Source organism: Barbus barbus (assembly GCF_936440315.1).
Source record: "Barbus barbus genome assembly, chromosome: 27".
Taxonomy (NCBI): Eukaryota; Metazoa; Chordata; class Actinopteri; order Cypriniformes; family Cyprinidae; genus Barbus; species Barbus barbus.
In genome coordinates this window covers 12,712,071-12,731,105 of record NC_136755.1, presented here as the reverse complement: position 1 = coordinate 12,731,105, position 19,035 = coordinate 12,712,071, and the positions used below count along the sequence as shown (strand labels likewise).

Below are 19,035 nucleotides of genomic sequence, written 5' to 3'. Positions count from 1 at the left end.
TATTTTGTTTTGCTTAGATGAATGCAGCCTGGGAAGGCTTGAACCGCACGTGGAGAGAGAGAATGGAGAGACTGGAAGAGGCCATGACTGCCTCTGTGCAGTACCAGGATGCTCTTCAGGTGTCTATAACTCTATTGGTACCTCAAAATCTGCCCTGATTGATCAAGCCAACTGTATGTTCACAATTATCCTTTTATATATCCTCAGGGCATGTTTGACTACTTGGACAACGCAGTGATCAAATTGTGTGACATGCCAGCTGTAGGGACAGACCTCAGCACCGTTAAACAACAGATCGAGGAGCTCAAGGTTTGAATCAGACCTTATCTACTCTCATCTCAAAAAACACGTTGAGAAAAAGATTGACCCTTTGTATTTTTACATGACAGCAATATAAAGTGGAAGTTTACCAGCAGCAAATTGACATGGAGAAGCTTTCCCACCAAGGAGATCTGCTACTCAGAAAAGTGAGCGACCAAACAGACAGAGACATGATTCAAGAGCCTCTCACTGAGCTACGCCACCTATGGGACAACCTGGTGGACAAAATCACAATCAGACAGGTGAGGAAATACAGACCAGTTTATTATCTCAGTCTCCTTTTGCATTTACGAAAACAATTACTTATAAAACACATAATTTAGATGACTAAAATGCAAATAAACACACTGATGAGAGTTCAATGATCCAAGTGCTCCTTAAAACAACCTACCATTAGGCTAATGAATTATGAATTATTATTGCTATTAGCATTATTTTTATATTACTATCATTATTGAATATTGGGTATTGTAAAACTAGAACTGTAAAATGTAGTATGAAAACTAATTTCAAAGAAATGTAAGTTCAATTCATCTGCATTTTAGAGGGCAGACAGGAAATGCTCTTACTCTTGATTGCATTTTGTCTTTCTTCTCTCCCACAGCACAAACTGGAGGGTGCGCTGTTGGCTCTAGGTCAGTTCCAGCATGCTCTCTCTGAGCTGCAGTCGTGGCTCAGTCACACTCACGCCACACTGGACACCCAGCGACCCATTAGCTCTGACCCAAAGGCCATCGAAATTGAGCTGGCTAAGCATCATGTACGGAATGTTTGGGGCATTTTTATGTACTCTACTTTTTATTTCCTTTTTAAGGCAGTTTCGTTTAATCAAGCTGTCTTTGTAGGTTTTAAGAAATGACGTGCTGTCCCATCGGGCTACAGTGGAGACGGTGAACAGCGCAGGCTCTGAACTGCTGGAGTCCAGTCCTGGAGACGAAATCAACCACCTGAGAGACCAGCTGGATGAGCTCAACCGCAGCTGGAAAAACCTTCTGCTGAAGACTGACGAGAGGCAGAAGCTTTTGGAAGCTGCCCTGCAACAGGTGCTCTCTAGATATTGCCACTGCATCATTATACAGAGAGCCTGTTGCTGTGCAGCGAGAATGGTTCTCTTTAATATTGTAGTACAGGTGTCGGATCAATTAGCTCATTGTCTTTCCCCTGCATGGTTTCTGTGTCAGGCGGAGGGTTTCCATGGAGAGTTGGAGGAGTTTCTGCAGTGGCTCAGACGCACAGAGAGTCAGCTGTCTGCTGCCAAACCCACAGGTGGCCTGCCTGAGACCGCCAGAGAGCAGCTGCAGCAACACATGGTACACAAAATGAGTTCACCTCTAGTCCACTCATTAGATATCAAACCACTCTCAAATATATTATTATTAGAGTGTTTATTTTACTTTATTTGTTTATTTATTTATTTAGAATTCTTTGTAAATGACTAGAAATGGCATTAAATGAAGAACATAGTCAGGAATACGTTGCCTTTGCATTCTATTAGGAAATGCCTAATTGCATTATATTTTTATTTGTTGACAGTGTTATTTTAGTGATTTTTTTTTATATTTTGAATTAGATTTTAGTTTTAGACATTTTGTGCTTTTGTCATTTTTATTAGTTTTGTTTCTTAATAAGTCTATTTAGCTTTAAATTATTGGCTTTAGTAATTTACTTACATTTTTATTTCAGTTAGTTGCCAGCATTTCTGATATTCAATAAGTTTAATAAGTTAGTTATATTTCAGCTTTATTTCAGTTAACAAAAACAAATTTAGTAGTTTTGGTTAATAATAGCACCACTTTTTGATTATCAACTTATCCTGGTCTGTCCTGTTTATAGGAGCTCCAGGCTCAATTGACCCAGAGGAGTGAGCAGTACCATCGGCTACTAGATAAGGGAGAGTCCATTCTGCTGGCCAGAGGCGGTGAGGATGCTGGACCTGGTACCACCCAGACCCAACAGAACCTGGCCATGCTACAGAACAAGTGGGCCAGTCTCAATGCCAAAATGGATGACAGAAGGGTGAGATTTATGGCCTTACATTCATGTTTATATAACAGACTTGGTAATTAATGAACAGATGAATGAAGTATCTTATTCTGCCTTCCAATCCTAAGATACCTCTGCCTCTGTGTCCATCTCTTTCCACAGGGCAAACTGGAGGAAGCTGTCTCATTGGCGACAGGATTCCAGACCTCCCTGCAGGACACCATAAACTGGCTGACACAGGCAGAGCAGACTCTCAACATGGCTCAGCCACCCAGCCTCATTCTCGACACCGTCCTATTCCAGATAGATGAGCACAAGGTTTGTCAGAAAATGTGGCTTGCTTAAGTACTACACATTTTTTGCTTTTGTTAAAAGTTTTGATAGAATTTACTACTTTTGAGAAACTTAAGTCCTTGTCTTTATTCCTGTGTGTTTCAGGTGTTTGTGAATGAGGTGAACACTCACAGAGAACAGGTTCTGGCTCTAGAGAAAGCTGGCTCTCAGTTGCGGTTTGCCAGTCTCAAACAGGATGTGGTTCTCATCAAGAACCTGCTGCTTAGTGTACAGGCCCGCTGGGACAAACTGGTGCAGAGATCACTAGACCGAGGACGCCACCTGGATGAGGCCCGCAAGAGAGCCAAACAGGTATATTTTGGTTTATCTCACTCTGTCTATGTGGCTCTGATCATGCCTTTCTCTGTGTCTGAAGTTGGCAGTCTTCTCTTATTTAGTTTCATGAAGCCTGGAGGAAACTGACAGACTGGTTGGAGGAAGCAGAGAGCAGCCTGGACTCTGAGCTAGAAATCTCTAATGAGCCTGACAAGATTAAAATCCAGCTGGCCAAACATAAGGTACAGAATGCATGCATTAAAATGCTATGGGAAGTTAATTTTTTTTAGACATGTTTCTTATGCCCTCTATCTGTTAATCACTGTACTGCAGGAGTTCCAGAAGTCTCTTGGCTCTAAGCAGCCAGTGTATGACACCACAGTGCGCTCTGGGAAGGCCATGAGAGATAAGGCCACACTGCCCGCGGATACACAAAAACTGGACCACTTGCTGGGCGAGGTCCGTGACAAATGGGACACAGTTTGTGGAAAGAGCGTGGAGAGGTGAGAAATCCTGCCATATGACTTCACCCAGTTGGGTAATGATTGAATGTTGAAATGAAGAAAATAAAATAATTTGGAATGTTTTTCTCCTCAGGCAACACAAGTTGGAGGAAGCTCTCTTGTTCTCAGGTCAGTTTGCTGAGGCTCTCCAGGCACTTGTTGACTGGCTATATCGTGTGGAACCTCAGCTTGCAGAGGACCAGCCGGTCCATGGAGATCTGGATCTTGTTTCCAACCTAATGGATTCCCATAAGGTACTAGTGGGGTGATTCTCAGGAAATGTTGCTTTCAAAGATTTCAAACATGAAATCTGAAGACTCATTAATAACAAGGTCTATAGTGTCTGTGACTCTGTGAGCATTAATTTATAAAGATTTTACTCATTTTAATCAATAACAAGAACAGTCTGAAAATGTCAAGCTTATACTTTTTCACATTTCTGATTATTAACAGTCACATTTAATACATTTAATTTGTTACCGCAGCTGTCTGAAAATGTCAATACCATCAGGAAAGCTAATATACATTTTTAATTTTGATTTATAACAATCAAGCACAATTTCTTGAAACTTTGAAAATACATATATTTGTTGACATAGTTGAGTGATTTCTCTCGTTACTGCAATCCCCTCCGCAATTTACAACCTAATATATATATATATTTTTTTACCAGATTGTGTCATTATAGACACAGTAGCTGCATTTCCATTACCCTTCAAATTGTGCAAATTGAAATTGCGAATTGAAAATGCACCCAATGGAGACACGTCAATTTCTCAAAAACTCATATAGCGCAAAAAACGTTTTTACGTTCAGGCGAGGTGGTTTTTCAGGCTATTTGAAAAAGGAATATTTCGCAAAACTGCAATAGAAAGTTTTTTTTTTTTTTTTTTTTTTTCGCATTTAGAGGTCACCAGGTCATCTACGTAAAAGTCACATGATCAGTCTCTTTAATATACTATAACCTGAAAGAAACACCACATTCATGGCCACTCTCAAGTATAAGGGGCTTTCCTTGCCATTAATGCTTGGATAAACCCTTATTTACACTGCATACATCTGCGGCACATTACGGCTCCACCACAGCCACTCTAGTCAATGCTTGTGTTTATACCGGCCATGCCACAGCATGTTTCAGAAGCGGCTCTCCGCGCTTCTTTTCTGAAGATACGCATACGTCTCCTTTGATGAAAAATAATGGCTAGTGAAGTGGCTGCGATATACATAAACCTACCAACATCTGTCGCCATGACTTATCGCGAGAGGAAAATTTTTTTTTTTTATAAAATATAAACATATATAAAATATTGCAAATGTTTGCGCAAATAATCTGTAAGGGAAACGCACTTAGTGAGGCTTGAATTTTACTGGGAAGGACATTTCTAAGTAGGACAGAGATTTAAGTGGTTGTGCTTTATTTATTGTTCCTCAGGTCTTCCAGAAAGAGCTGGGAAAAAGGACCAGTAGTGTGCAGGCTCTGAAGCGGTCTGCCCGAGAGCTGATGGAGACAGGCCGGGACGACACCGCCTGGGTCAAAGTTCAACTGCAGGAGCTTAGCAACCGCTGGGAAACAGTCTGTGCCCTGTCCGTTTCCAAACAGACCCGGCTCCAACAGGCTCTCAAACAGGTACGTCTGACTGTTTTTTAGAATTTGAATGAAACCAAGAGTAATGTTAATATTTTCTTCTGACTATCTATTTTCTCTCTCTTTTTCTGCAGGCAGAAGAGTTCCGCACAGCTGTTCAGATGTTGCTGGAGTGGCTTTCAGAGGCGGAGCAAACATTGCGTTTCCGGGGCGTCCTGCCAGAGGAAGTGGAGACTCTGCAGGCACTACTTCACACGCACCGGGATTTCATGCAGACGGTGGAGGAAAAGAGAGTGGATGTGAATAAAGCTGCTGGCATGGGTGAAGCCATCCTAGCTGTGTGCCACCCAGACTGCATCACAACCATCAAACACTGGATCACCATCATCAGAGCTCGCTTTGAGGAGGTATGAAGCCTGTCTAGGCCAAAAGTTAGAAAAATGTCTCCCGCTTGCTATAATAGGTCTGAAATGTGTATTTAATACAAAAGTAACATAATAATGTTTGCTCTACAGGTGCTGACGTGGACCAAACAGCACGAGCAGCGCTTGGAGACGGCTCTGACTGAATTGCTCAACAATGCTACACTACTGGAGGAGCTGCTGTCATGGCTACAGTGGGCCGAGACCACACTGGTGCAGCGTGATACTGAACCACTCCCCCAGGACATCCCTCAACTAAAGACACTAATCACAGAGCATCAGGTGAGCGGGACAACTCCATTCATCAACGGTCACTCAGTCTTTTATCCTAATTGCATTGTTTAGTACTGAGAGGTTTCTCATTGGTTTTGTTGTCTTCCATCAGGTTTTTATGGAAGAAATGACCCGAAAACAACCTGATGTTGACAAAGTGACAAAGACATACAAGAGGAAACCAGCAGAACATCCCAGCAGCCTTTCAGACAGGAGAGGGGCCCGTAAGAGACTTTATCCTCATCTACACACATACTGCAACACAAAACCTTTACATACGCTACTGTTCAAAATTTTGGGGTTGTTGCAATATTTTTTTTAAATGTTTTTAAAAAGAAGTAACTTGCGCTGAATACAGTAAAATGTTGTGAAATATTATTACAATTATTGCAACTTTTGAGCGTTGGTATAGATTAAACTGCACGCACACCTTAATACTGTGCAGTATAAACTGTTGGTAGCCTATTGTTTTAAAAATAGGTTGTGAAAGATTAAGCAATTTTAAAGGATGAAAAATAGAAATTGAAGGTCAAGCACAGTGCATTGTGTATGCAGTCAATGTATTCCATATGTACAATAAATGTGTATGCTGTGCATAGTATGCATACTAATATATCTCAGAATTTAGTAGTATGCAATTCTGAACACAGTTTTCTGTGCTCTCCTTACAGGAAAGCACCAGCAGCAACAACAGCAGCACTCAGTACAGGTAACCAGTGGTAACCCTCGCCTCACACAGCTCTGCTCCCGCTGGCAACAAGTGTGGCTGCTCGCCCTCGATCGCCAGCGCAAGCTGAATGATGCTCTCGACAGACTAGAAGAGGTATTGCATCTATTACTATACTTTTTTTTTTTTTTAACTCTTAAATGTGCTCTTTGTGTACTAGTAGTAGTAGTGATATCAAACTCATGAAATCTGAACAGTAAAAGTAATAATGACCTTTCTCCACCCTCAGCTTAAAGAATTTGCCAACTTTGACTTTGATGTGTGGAGGAAGAAATACATGCGCTGGATGAACCACAAGAAATCTCGAGTCATGGACTTCTTCCGACGCATCGACAAGGACCAGGATGGAAAGATCACCCGCCAGGAGTTCATCGATGGCATCTTGGCATCAAGTACGGCCTCATGGACTTGCCTGCTGATCTTAGTTTTCATGCACCTTTTTTAAATGCCACTTTAACTATGCATTTTGTTTGCAGAGTTCCCTACCAGCAAGCTGGAGATGACAGCTGTTGCTGATATCTTTGACCGTGATTGCGATGGCTACATCGACTATTATGAATTTGTGGCTGCTTTGCACCCCAACAAAGATGCTTACAGACCCACGACAGATGCTGATAAGATCGAGGATGAGGTATGGACAATTAATTTTGTAGATTTGGCATGATAATGTACTTTTCATGTTTAATGAAATCCAAATTCTTTTATCCCAGGTCACCAGACAAGTGGCCCAGTGCAAGTGTGCCAAGAGGTTTCAGGTGGAGCAGATTGGAGAGAACAAGTACAGGGTGAGAATCTGGAGCCCAATAGTAGTACTCAAGAATGAATTCAAGTCTAGAAGTTTCAATGCATTTAATATGACATTTATAAAAGTATATAAATGAGCTGCTTTATCACCACACCACCTCATTCAGATCATCCCTGAGCTTGCCATTGTAATATTACGACTCTAACCAGCATCACACTCTTTCAGTTACATCAGTATGACTTGGTCTTTTTTAAATAAAGGTGCCTTGGCAGTTTTGTGTGTGTGCGCAATACCACCATAATACTTCACACCCAACTAACGATCAACCCATGAGACGTGGCTGCTTCAGTCAAGATCACTGAGTGGTCTTTCATACCTCAACATCATTGGTTAATGATCTTTGACAAGACTGTTTACTAACTTGTTGCATTGCACAGGCTACAGATCCACAATGCTAACTCCACATCCTGATGTTTGTATGTCTTTGTCTGTCTCTTTGCTACTACACCTTCTGTGTCCTCATTGGGTTTGTTTTCAAGCAACCATTCACAAGCACTCTACCCTGCATATTGCAACAAATCACCACACTCCCCATGGACATTTTCTCCATTGTATGCTATCTTTAGGAATAGTGAAGGAAGTGAATCATTATGTCAGCATAAAAGGTTAATGTGTTTATGTCTGTATCTGTTATTTCACTCTTTTTTTTTTCTTTTCTTTCCTCTTGTTTTATTCCTCCTCCATGTGCACCGGACTTTTTATAGTTCTTCCTTGGGAATCAGGTAAAGTGAGCAGTGTGTTTGTGGCATGTCCTCTGAAATCTGTTGCCTCTGTACAGTTCCCATGAGCTCACACTGTAGAAGCTGGTCTTTTATTCTGGGGGTTTTCCGAGAGCCAGATCTAAATCAGTACGGGACACTTTCTGCATGGACTAGCTAAGAATTCCCTGTGGAAAGCCCACATTCTTGGCTGCTGTCTGAAATGTGGATTTCTTTAGTCCCTTCCTGCTTTCTCAGTGGGCATTTCCTGTCTGGGAGACAAAAATTGCAGTACTATTGCCAAAATATTAAATGCATTTATATACACCTTCCAAATCCAGAGGCAGATTTCAAAGGTTCAGCTTGTGTTGTGGTTGAGATGTGCTTGTTTTTTATTGAAAATGATTTATCATGATCAGGAAATGTTTCAGATTTACAGGCCTTTTTGTTATGATTTTAGGGTTTTTTGGCTTTTGGTGGAGGAAAACTATCCAATGGCTGATTTCTTGACTTAGAGAAAATAAACCTTCAACCAAAGCAATTCTTTGAAGTAAAAAAAGGACAAATGTTCAGGGAAAAATTCCAGAGAATTGCTGTGGTGTGGTGTTTATTGTAGAGATGGGATTTGAACTGGGCGAGCTTTCATGTAGATTGAAAAAATATGTGGTTTGCTGCATGTCGCAGTGTGATTTTCTTTGATTTGCCTGGCGCTTCATAATATATTTAGTATAATTAACTAATTTGAATATGATCTTAAAGGAATAGTTCACCCATTGTAGTTCACTTTTTTATTTGCTTGACCATGTCATTCCAAACTTCAGTATTATTATTATTATTATTATTATATTTATTTATTTTTTTTGTGGAATATAAAAGGAAACATTTTAAAGAATCTTCATGCAAATCATTTTATAGAAAAGTTTTCCTTCTGTTTTTCGCACTAAAAATTACAACATACAGGTTTGGAACAACATGAGCAGAACTGTAATATTTGGGTGGACTGTCCCTTTAAAAGACATTGAAAATAAAAGATCATCCTTTATCTCTCTGTCTATCCTCTTCCCTCTCATATCCACATTTGTTCCTCTCCACTCTTCCTCATCTTTCCTCTGCCTTTCCTCAGTTCGGAGACTCGCAGCAGCTGCGTCTTGTACGAATCCTGCGCAGTACCGTCATGGTCCGGGTTGGAGGAGGGTGGATGGCGCTGGATGAATTCCTGGTGAAGAACGACCCTTGTCGAGGTAAGTCTGACATAAGCGCTGGAGGAAACTTGCTCTTTAGGGACATGAAAAAGAAGATTCCAGGAAGTGCTCAACACTGACAGACACAGCATTATTCATATTTCCACACAATACTTTTATCATTTATCTCATCATCTTTCACTTCATTCTTTTCTATAAATATTCTCATCTTTTCAGTACTATCCGAGTTCAATCTCATCTCATCTTCCATTATTTACCTATTACCTCCTGACCTCTTTCCCACGGTGGTTGTTTTTATATGCATGGCCTACACATTTGGCCCTTTCTCTCTTTCTCCCTGTCATTGTCCTTTTTTTATTTTGAACAATTGTAGTGCATGGTGCATGTTCCTTAGGTCTCTCCCTCCCTCTTTCTCTGCCCCGTCCCCTATCTCTCTTTCTCTCTCCCCAGTGCAACATCCAAGACTTAAAATCCTCCGTTCTGACTCCAGCAGCTCCATATCATCTCGTATAGGTTGGGTTTTTCTCTCTCCTTCTCGTTCAGATATTCTTATTTTTCACTCGTTTGGTTTTCCTCTGTTTCACTCACACCTCGTTTGGTTCTTTGTTGCTTTGCTGTGCTTTGCTGACCGTGACCCTGATCTAATCGGCCCTGACCCTCACGCCTGGAGCTCGTAATGGATCAATTGCGCTTTTAGAATTCTGGCTCAGTCGTTTACATCACTTCCTACATATTGATTTGAGATACTTATACTGCATATTTATATTCCAAAAATGGTGTTTGTTGCCCAACAAGAGCTCTTAAGAGAAAAGATCACCCAAAAATTAAAATAGAAAATGTGGTTCTAAACATGTATGACTCTTTTTTTCTTTTGTGGAACATAAAAGAAGATATTTTGAAGAATGTTTAAGCTGCTCTTTTCTATACAATGCAAGTATATGATGAACGCTAGATTTAATGTCATTCAATTTGAGGTGATTGACATTGCTACATTTCTCATTAATACATGTTTGGAACGAATTGGTGAAGGTGAGTAAAGGTTTTAGTTTTTGGGTGAACTATCCCTTTCAACAGAACATGAGTGTGTGTATGTGACTCTTTCTGTGGGATGGTGTGAATGCATGTTTTCACGTTGTCTCTTGTGTCTCTCAGTGACGGTCACTCCTGGCTATTTCTGCTGCAGAGGTACCTCATCTTCTTTCCTTTCTCACCTCTTTTCCTGTTTAACGGCATCTGTCTGTCTATTTCATTCTGAGCCTCTAAACCTTTTTGCCCAGCTTCTGGTCCATCCCATCCCTGCTGTCTTTTATTACATGTGGGGTGTGTGAGTGTGTGAGGTCTATGTGTCAGCTAGCATCATGCTAACCATTCAAACCAGGCTTGGCCAGGCCTGGACTCGATTCCTTTCATGTGTGTCCTGGATGAATATTGCAAGTGAAAAAGCATCCAGGACCAGGGTGTGGCCAGGCTTGGGGTTCCTAATATTGTTTGAAGCAACTCTTAAAGAGCAATTACTCATGGAGAAATGAATTACAGGCCCCACCTGGTTTGTGGGGAGGAAATTATATGGTGCGCCAGTTATCAACTGCCCTGCTCTGACTGGGTTTGATGGAAAAGTGAGTGTCATGCAGTGTTGGGGAAGCTACTTTGAAACTGTAGCTTGCCAAGCTAAAATCTACTTATAATTTAAAGTAGTTCAACTACAGTAAAGCTACACTTTTGGAAAATTAATTAGCCACGCTACACACTAATAACAAAACAGTAACATAATGCACTGAACCTATTTAAGGAAGCAATATGTGGATAAATAAATGCATTGACCTCAAATAGTTTATGAAAATGTCAAAGCAATTGGCATTTATTTTATTTAAAGAAAGATAGAACTTACTTGGTACTTAAATTGTTATAATAATATAACTTAATGTAACAATTTGCTACAAAAATTATACATTTAATAATGTGCTTGTCATTTGTTTTTTTATTTATTAATTTTTTTATCTTCAGTACAGTAAACATATTTTATTTTAGTACTTAAGCGTGCTATTAATGTAACGTTAATGTTTTCATCTAATATTTAATGTGTATATATAGCTTTATTTCAGTCAACAATAAAATAAAATGTTCTCTTTAGCGTCAGTTAATAACAACAATGCTAGAAACACTCTACATTTATATAACTTGGTTGAAAACATTGATTAACAGCAGCATTTAATTAAATATTTTGCTACACAGTAGACATAAAATGTTACGTGGGGACTTTGCACAAAAAATTATTCAAACGATTGTCTAAAACGAATCCCACTTTCCAGTTTAAGTGAGCGTTTGTTGCATTTTGCCCACCAGTAAGGCTACATGCTATGTCCTACTGTAACACTGCTGAAAACTGTAACTGAATTGTCTGTGCTTTTAGTTAGTTACTCCCCAACACTGATGTCTTGAGGGCATAACAGAGAACTTCTGACCACAGCTACTGCTGCCATTGTGCACAGCCCTTCCTCTCTCTCTCTCTCTCTCTCTCTCTCTCTCTCTCTCTCTCTTTCTTCCTTTCTTTCTTTCTCTCCCATTCTCTCACTCAGCTGGCTGTGTGTTGTGCAAGGGCTGCTGCATTGGGTATCTGTTATTGCGTATGCTCCGTTGAGGCTTGCGTTGGTTTTCTGTGTTTGCTAAAAGCATTATCAGGCATGACCCTCAGGTGTCTTTCGACGCTGTTGATGCGTGTGCACATTTTTACGTGGTGGGCTGAGGGAAGCTGTGCTTTTTTGTTTTTCAGTGAGTTCTTGTTTTGAAGATGCTTGCTCTGACTCACTTCACTGTTAACCCCCTGCATCGTGTCCACCACGTGCACTGACCGCTTTTAAAATGGGTAAACGATCCCTCTGTCTGCATCGAGTCAAAGCAGTTTGCCGGAGGAAGTGCTGACTCTCTCCACTCACACTGCTCTCCGCCTGATCATCGTCCCTTACGGCCAAACAGCTGATCTCATTGCTCCTCCTTTCATCTTCTGCAGCTCGTGGACGTACCAACCTGGAGCTTCGAGAAAAGTTCATTCTTCCAGAGGGAGCTACGCAGGGTCTGGCGGCCTTCCGGTCCCGGGGTCGGCGATCCAAGCCTTCATCGCGCACGGCTTCGCCCACCCGTTCATCTTCATCCGCATCGCACAGCGCCCACAGCTGCGCCTCTCTACCCTCCGCACCCGCAACGCCTACAGCCTCCTCAAGGGTGAGTGTCACCATATTACACTCCATAAAGGATATAACCCGTATTTGCTGTGGAAACATGCTTACACTAATATCCTCATGAAAAATTTGAAGGTTATCAGTCTCAAACAGTTTCCATGTTGTATCAAAAGTTTGGGGGTCAGTAAGATTTTGGAAGACGATAATACTTTTATTTAGCAAGGATGCATTTATTTGATCAAAAGTAACAGTAAATATTTTAGCTTTGCCAACACAGGAATAAATTACATTTATACAGGTATTTTAAACTGTAATAATATTTCACAATATTGTTTTGTAATTTTGATCAAATAAATGCAGCCTTGGTGAGCATGAGAGACTTATTTTTTATATATATATATATATATATGAAAATAATTTAGGTATTTTTGGGTTATGGAAACAACCGTTACCATGGTGAATATACAATATTAACATGAACTGTTAATGAAACATGGAAACTGCTCCTGATTAGAATGAATATCTTACCTTCATGCAAATCCTTCCCAGTTAACACGCAGTACCAGTTATGTGATTTATCGGTACTGTACTTTTATTTCATGCGTTGCATGCTCGTAGTTTCTGCACCTAAGCGAAGTGATTTGCAGGGCACTGCCGCATTGTGTGATACGAGCGCGATCCCTGATAGCACACATACATCTCGGAGACATCTATTTGACGTCTGCATTTACATCTGCAAGACGTATTTTTTTAGGGTGTTTGCTCATCTGCAATACGTCTATAGGACGTTTCCTATTAGATGTCAAATAGATGTCTTTTAAGATGTTTATGATTTAGAATGTATGTAAAACTGACATCTTAAAGACATCTGTCAGACGTTTGTAGACAGCAGATGCTTTCCAGATCAAGAGATCTTTAACAGACATCTTGCAGACGTACGTGTGCTATCTGGGATATAACATCTGGCAGGACAGGATAGTTAGTTTTTCTGAGGTGAGAGACTTTTTATTTCATAAGTTACGAAATAACAATAGAATAATGACACTTGAGATTAAAGCCTATCAACATCTCATCTGACCGCATGCTGAATCGGGACAGCACGTTTTTCTCAGGCACTCTTTTAAACTGCATCTGACAGAAGTGTCAACGGCTTTCATGCACGTTTTTAAAATAAGTCTCGCATCAGAAAAACATTTAGAATTATGTTATTTGTTGTTGATGTCGTTTCCTTGGCCGTACGTTCCGTGACCCACTCAGAACAGTCTCGCGACCCACTTTTGGGTCACTTTTGGGTTTTGGGCGATCCACCAGTTGAGAAATACTGCTCTAGTGTACATTTAATCAATTTATCTATACAGTTGTGCTTTTTTACAAGCATTTGTATAGACACTATTTGCAGAATTGGTAATGATGTTTTGCATTTTACAAAAACGAGAGATACAATCTTATAATTACTACTGCGCTGAAGATTTTGATGCATAAGAGGTCTTTGCACATATATATGCAGTACAAAATAGCAGACTCTTTACAGTTGAGCATAAGGGTAGTTTCTCTTGCAAAAGCTTTGGTAATAAATGTCCTTTGTCACATAACGCATAACATCATATACTTCATATTTGAATGTTCATCATGGTCTTTGCCTACACCTATATGTTTCATGAGTATTTTATGTTTTCATCTAAATTTAAACATTAAAAAGATGTATCTAAGAAAATATTTCCAGAAGTTTTTATAAGTTTGCTGGCATTTAATGCATTAAGTCCTATATTAAATATGAACACAGTTTTTAATACTGGTTTAGGACGGTGCCAATCTTTTTGGATTTTTTTTTTTAAATGCACACACTACTTTTTTTATTATTTAGTAAGGATACATTAAATTGATCAAAGATTCATATCATGTAGAATGTTAAAAAAAGATTTCTGTTTCAAATAAATGCTGTTCTTTTGAACTTTCGATTAGAAAAAGTAGTGAAAAAATAGCAGTTTCCACCAAAATATTAAGCAGCACAACTGTTTCTATTATAAAGTAAGAAATGTTTCTTGAGCACCAAATCAGCCTTCCCAGTACAGGATTAAATTACATTTTAAAATATATTCAAATAGAAAACAGTTATTTCAAATTGTAATAATATTTCACAATATTACTGTTTTTACTACACTTTTCGTCAAATAAATGCAGCCTTGGCGTGCATAAGAAACTTTATTTCAAAACATAAAAAAAAAAAAATCTTAAGAGACCCCCATATTTTTGCATGGTAGTGTGATTGTGTATATAATATATATAAAATATAAAATTATAGTTTTTTTTTTTTTTTTTGTCCAATTACTGCAGGGCCGACATACAAATCTTGTCACTAATCCTTAAGGTGTCTTGAAATCAGCAGTGTGATGCCTCCTTTTTGGTGGATGGTTTCTCTGTCCCTGATTGTGGTGTTTGTTTACATTGTGGTTTTGGTCTCTGCATGTCAAAATCATATTGTCATCTGTGAGATTTTTATTTGTTCTTTGTCTTTTGTCCCTCTCCCCTCCCTTGCTTGGAAAATGTGCCTTCCTCCACCCTTCCTCCCTATTTGTGCTCATCTCCACCTACAAAAACACTACGCTCTGCCATGCTGCATCGCCTCCCTCCACTTTACTCTTTTTCCGATTATCCTGGCTTCTTCCCACTGCTTTTTGCTACTCCACTTTTCCTCGTCCTATCTGCTACCGCAATTTCCCAGTCCTCCCAATCCCAATCTCGTGGCTATGCCAAACCCTGGCTGGCACACAGTAAAACTCCAACACCAACCAAGTGCCAGTCCTGCCCAGAGCACAGCCAGACCCCTGGGCATGAGGTAACACACTGCCCCCTCCCAGTGCCCTAGCACACTAACAATAAAAGCTTTAAGTGTGGCCTGATCTCAACAAATGGGAAGGACATGAGGTAGATGACTCCTTATATGTTGCTAAAGAGTGTAGACCGTTACCTTATGCAGCTTAGTCTCCAGTGTGAGAACAGACAGATGTAGCTGGTATGAGAAACAGTTAATTTCATGTTCATCAAGGAATTATTCTGTTAAACCTTCTTATGACAGTTTTTATTCATCCAGGTCATGGTAGAGCATCTGGTAGAACATTAAAAGTAGCTGGATTTTTTCCAGAAAACAAATTCCAGTTACTTTTAGCTGCATTTTACCAGATTTACCCATTAGTCTTATTATCTGTAGCTACACAGGGAAATATGTCTATTTGTAATAAACTTTCTCTCTTTGCTTTTATAGGGAGGCTCCACATCTAAACTGAAAAGACCAACTTTTCATTCCAGCCGTGGCTCCTTAACTGGTGAGAACGGTGGAACACCAACCGCTGCTAAACCTGGACGCTCCGGTACGAAACCCTGAACTGCTTCACTCAGTCAGACTTTTTAAACTGATGTGATTAATATAATCTCCAATGTTGGGAAAGCTACACTGAAATTATAACATCACAAAGTACACTGAAAATGTAGCAAGCGTTTTCTGTAAAGTAGCTATAAAACGGTATGTATTGTGAAAAGCACTATACAAATAAACATGAACGTAAGTGTAATTGAAAGTACAAACAGACTCTTTTGGAAAAGTGTTAGCTTACACTACAAGCTAATAACAAAAAGTGCTATATTGAAGCTATTTAAGAGGGCAATATATTTTAGTGTTGCAAGCAATACGTTTATGATTATTACACATTCAAGATAATCTTCAAAAATAACTTATGAATTTTGAATCCTAAATACAATCGGCAGAAGTAAAAAGCTAAAGGTGGGCTATGAATGAACTACAACACGGTGGCATGACAGTTTAGTTTAGTTTATTTTCCTTTCAGAAATTCTTTTTGTATCTGTGGTAACTCTTCAGTGGTCAACAACAACAATTAACAAATACAAACAAACATCAACAAGCTTACGCATGAAATACAATCGTTGTAACCCTTTCTTATAAACAGCTGCTGTATTTACATCCCATGTCAGTTTTACATCAATGATTGTCCCTAGATATTTATATTCATTTACAACTTCAATGTCCTCACCATTAACAGTTATTTGTTGGTGTGTGTCTCTTCATCAGTACCACCACTCTTTCAATCTTTAAGATCTACATGTTGGAAAATTTGAGTTGTAATAGTTTGCAAGAGCATGATTTTAAACAAAATGAGGCTATAAAAGTGGACTAGTGAGTAGATGTGTTTTCCTGTTCTGGTTAATGACGAATAATGTCCACGACAACCTCTGTAGTCCCATTTAGTCACTTGTTAACAACAAAAATGGGGTTTTACTGATGTATTTTATGTCATAGAATAAATATCTTCAGCTTGTGTTAACCACAGACCTAAACAAAAACCCATTCAGAAAACCCATTGACCCATTAGGGCGATGGAACCGGATATGTCCGGGTTTTAGGATGCATTCCTGCAGCAAACTGAAAGAATGAAAGAGAAAGAAAGAAAGAAAGAGAAAACGAAAACCTTTAGGACAGGAACTTGAACAAATTGGTTAATAGTTTTTGTTGCTGTTTGTTAAACAAGCATATTTTCTAATATTAATAAACCTGCTCTGCTCTAAAGCACAGGGCACAAAAAATGCCACATTCCACTTCTACATGTTGGATGAACTAGCCAATTACTGGTCAGTAATGGGTTCGATACTGTAGTAGTGTTGCTATTCCCAACTCTGCAAATATTAAATTTCAGATTGTGGTGGTGTTTTGATCTGGCTACACCCTGATTTGCTATAGTACCGTACTCTTAAACTACATCTTACTTCTTCCTTCATCAGACACCAAACGCACTCCGTCCTCGACGAGTGGCCCAGCCAGTCGAGCAGGGAGTCATGCTGGAAGCCGAGCCAGCAGCCGAAGAGGCAGCGACGCTTCAGACACGTCTGAGCTCATGGAGACACGCTCGGCTTGCTCCGATACCTCAGACACCCCTCGCCGGCCTGGGGCCAAACCCTCCAAAATCCCCACCATCTCCAAGAAGGCCCCCAGCCCCAAAACACCAGCGAGTAAGAAATGAAGCCTCCACCCTATCAGTCCAAGTGACTGACTCTGAGGTGGTTGTAATTTAACCAGCAGGAGGAGAACACTAACACCTTCCTCTCTCAAACGGCCAGCTCAGACGAAACAGGACCAGACCTAACCTCTCCAGCGTCCAGCACAGCCGCACACTGCTACACCACCCAGATCAATACCTACCATAATGCTGCCTTATTTGTGTTCTACATCATGTCCTTAATTTGACTCACATTGCGTTTTCTTGAATGTGCGATGGAGAACATCCTGTGTGAGCAGACATATCTACACAGACACTCGGGAGGGACGTCAGTTCTGCACCAGGGGTTTTCAGTATTCTTCACTATGAATATGCAACCGCCCGTCACTCTCCAAACCTCATGCATGGTTGTCACTTTGGTTGGACAAACCCACCCTTTTCAAGTGTTTGCAGATCAGTCTCGCCTGAGTGTCTGTGCCACCGCAAACAAGAGGAAATCAATTAAAAACCGAGACGTTTTCCTCCTGGACACTTGGGACTTTTTGGACTCATGTATGTTTGTGTGTATGTATGTGTGGTAGTTCCTGTCATGGTAAATTAACGCAGTAATAGTGAGAGGAAGTGGAGGAGGATACATATCTCTAGCCTTCCCACGGCGTGAAGATTCTTGAAGACTAGATCCTTCACGTCACACGTGATCCTTTTAAAGGAACTCCTATAGCACACGTGTGCACCAACAGTCTTCTTTGCTGTGTGTCCACGCAGTCTAGTTGTGTCCTTTTGTTACAGACATCATGTTACAGAGCTTTTCCACAGTATGCAAAAATGATTACAATTGTGAATGTTTGTTTCATGGTTAATTTATAATCCTGACATTTTGTTTCTTTTCTAGAGTAAAGAGCTGTATTTATTTGTGATTGCAGTATCATATCAACTCTTAAGAATGACTAGTATTAACACAACCGGAATCACTCTTGGTTTCGTTTTTTTGTACATCCGCTCCTGACGTAATGAATTTCTCCGACTGATGTTGTAACTGACCAGGAAGCTTACTGATTCCAATGGTGGCCTTTTTGCCGGTGACTACACACTTTAGATGACGTCAAAAGTGGCTTCCTACTTGTTCTTTTGTGACGGAAGCACCCTAAATAATGAATGATGGGGGCGGCTCATGTAGCCCCTGTTAAAAATGGCGCTTTGAATCTTGTCTTTGACAAGCTGAAGTATATGAATACCTGAAGAAAGGTGATTTTTATTTATTTATTGTGTCATTGGGAGGGAGGTGAGGCCTGTGAAAGGATCCACCTTTTGATTGTTACTCTTTTGACATGACTGAGAGAAACAGGGGTGCAATTGTGTAAAAGTAAAGTTATGATTTATAAATCCTTTTTGTTCTCTTTTGTATTTAAACAATGCTTGCAGTAAAACAGTCTGGTTTTTGTTTTGTCGAGTGGCGTGTGTGTGTGCATGCAGGGATGCCACAGTTAACAGGAAATTGCACAGTAATTACAAGAAGTAGAGATAATGACACACCCCATTAAATCTTCAAAAAGGGACGAGGTTTTGGTGTGTGCAGAGATTTGAACACTGTGCTTTTATAGAAGATTTACACAGTCGTTTGGGTGTTCAGAAATGGCCCACTAGTGAATAGAAGCACCTTTGTTTGTGCCTTGTGTGTTGGTCACACGTAAGTTGTGTGTGTTTGTACTGTACTCTGTGTATGTT

General features: G+C 40.0%; 1 protein-coding gene across 13 annotated transcripts in view; it reads left to right on the top strand.

Moving 5' to 3' along the window:
* Positions 1-18,865, top strand: part of LOC306847412 (microtubule-actin cross-linking factor 1-like) — a 164,661-nt gene extending 145,796 nt beyond the window's left edge. For 6 of the 13 annotated variants that reach the window (XM_079381347.1, XM_079381345.1, XM_079381348.1 and 3 more), the window contains 27 exons: positions 18-119; positions 208-309; positions 390-563; positions 926-1,081; positions 1,167-1,364; positions 1,503-1,631; positions 2,155-2,337; positions 2,467-2,622; positions 2,743-2,949; positions 3,036-3,155; positions 3,247-3,416; positions 3,511-3,670; positions 4,849-5,043; positions 5,136-5,408; positions 5,517-5,705; positions 5,809-5,920; positions 6,368-6,519; positions 6,653-6,815; positions 6,900-7,054; positions 7,134-7,208; positions 7,933-7,950; positions 9,050-9,167; positions 9,579-9,641; positions 12,136-12,347; positions 15,027-15,140; positions 15,567-15,672; positions 17,096-18,745. In XM_079381347.1, coding sequence (XP_079237473.1) covers positions 18-119; positions 208-309; positions 390-563; positions 926-1,081; positions 1,167-1,364; positions 1,503-1,631; positions 2,155-2,337; positions 2,467-2,622; positions 2,743-2,949; positions 3,036-3,155; positions 3,247-3,416; positions 3,511-3,670; positions 4,849-5,043; positions 5,136-5,408; positions 5,517-5,705; positions 5,809-5,920; positions 6,368-6,519; positions 6,653-6,815; positions 6,900-7,054; positions 7,134-7,208; positions 7,933-7,950; positions 9,050-9,167; positions 9,579-9,641; positions 12,136-12,347; positions 15,027-15,140; positions 15,567-15,672; positions 17,096-17,334 — 4,041 coding nt within the window. In that variant the 3' untranslated portion in view covers positions 17,335-18,745. Of the gene's footprint in view, positions 1-17; positions 120-207; positions 310-389; positions 564-925; positions 1,082-1,166; positions 1,365-1,502; positions 1,632-2,154; positions 2,338-2,466; positions 2,623-2,742; positions 2,950-3,035; positions 3,156-3,246; positions 3,417-3,510; positions 3,671-4,848; positions 5,044-5,135; positions 5,409-5,516; positions 5,706-5,808; positions 5,921-6,367; positions 6,520-6,652; positions 6,816-6,899; positions 7,055-7,133; positions 7,209-7,932; positions 7,951-9,049; positions 9,168-9,578; positions 9,642-12,135; positions 12,348-15,026; positions 15,141-15,566; positions 15,673-17,095 lie in introns of all 13 variants that reach the window. The other 7 variants (XM_079381353.1, XM_079381351.1, XM_079381349.1 and 4 more) reach the window with 7 other exon arrangements.
* Positions 18,866-19,035: the final 170 nt, after the last annotated feature.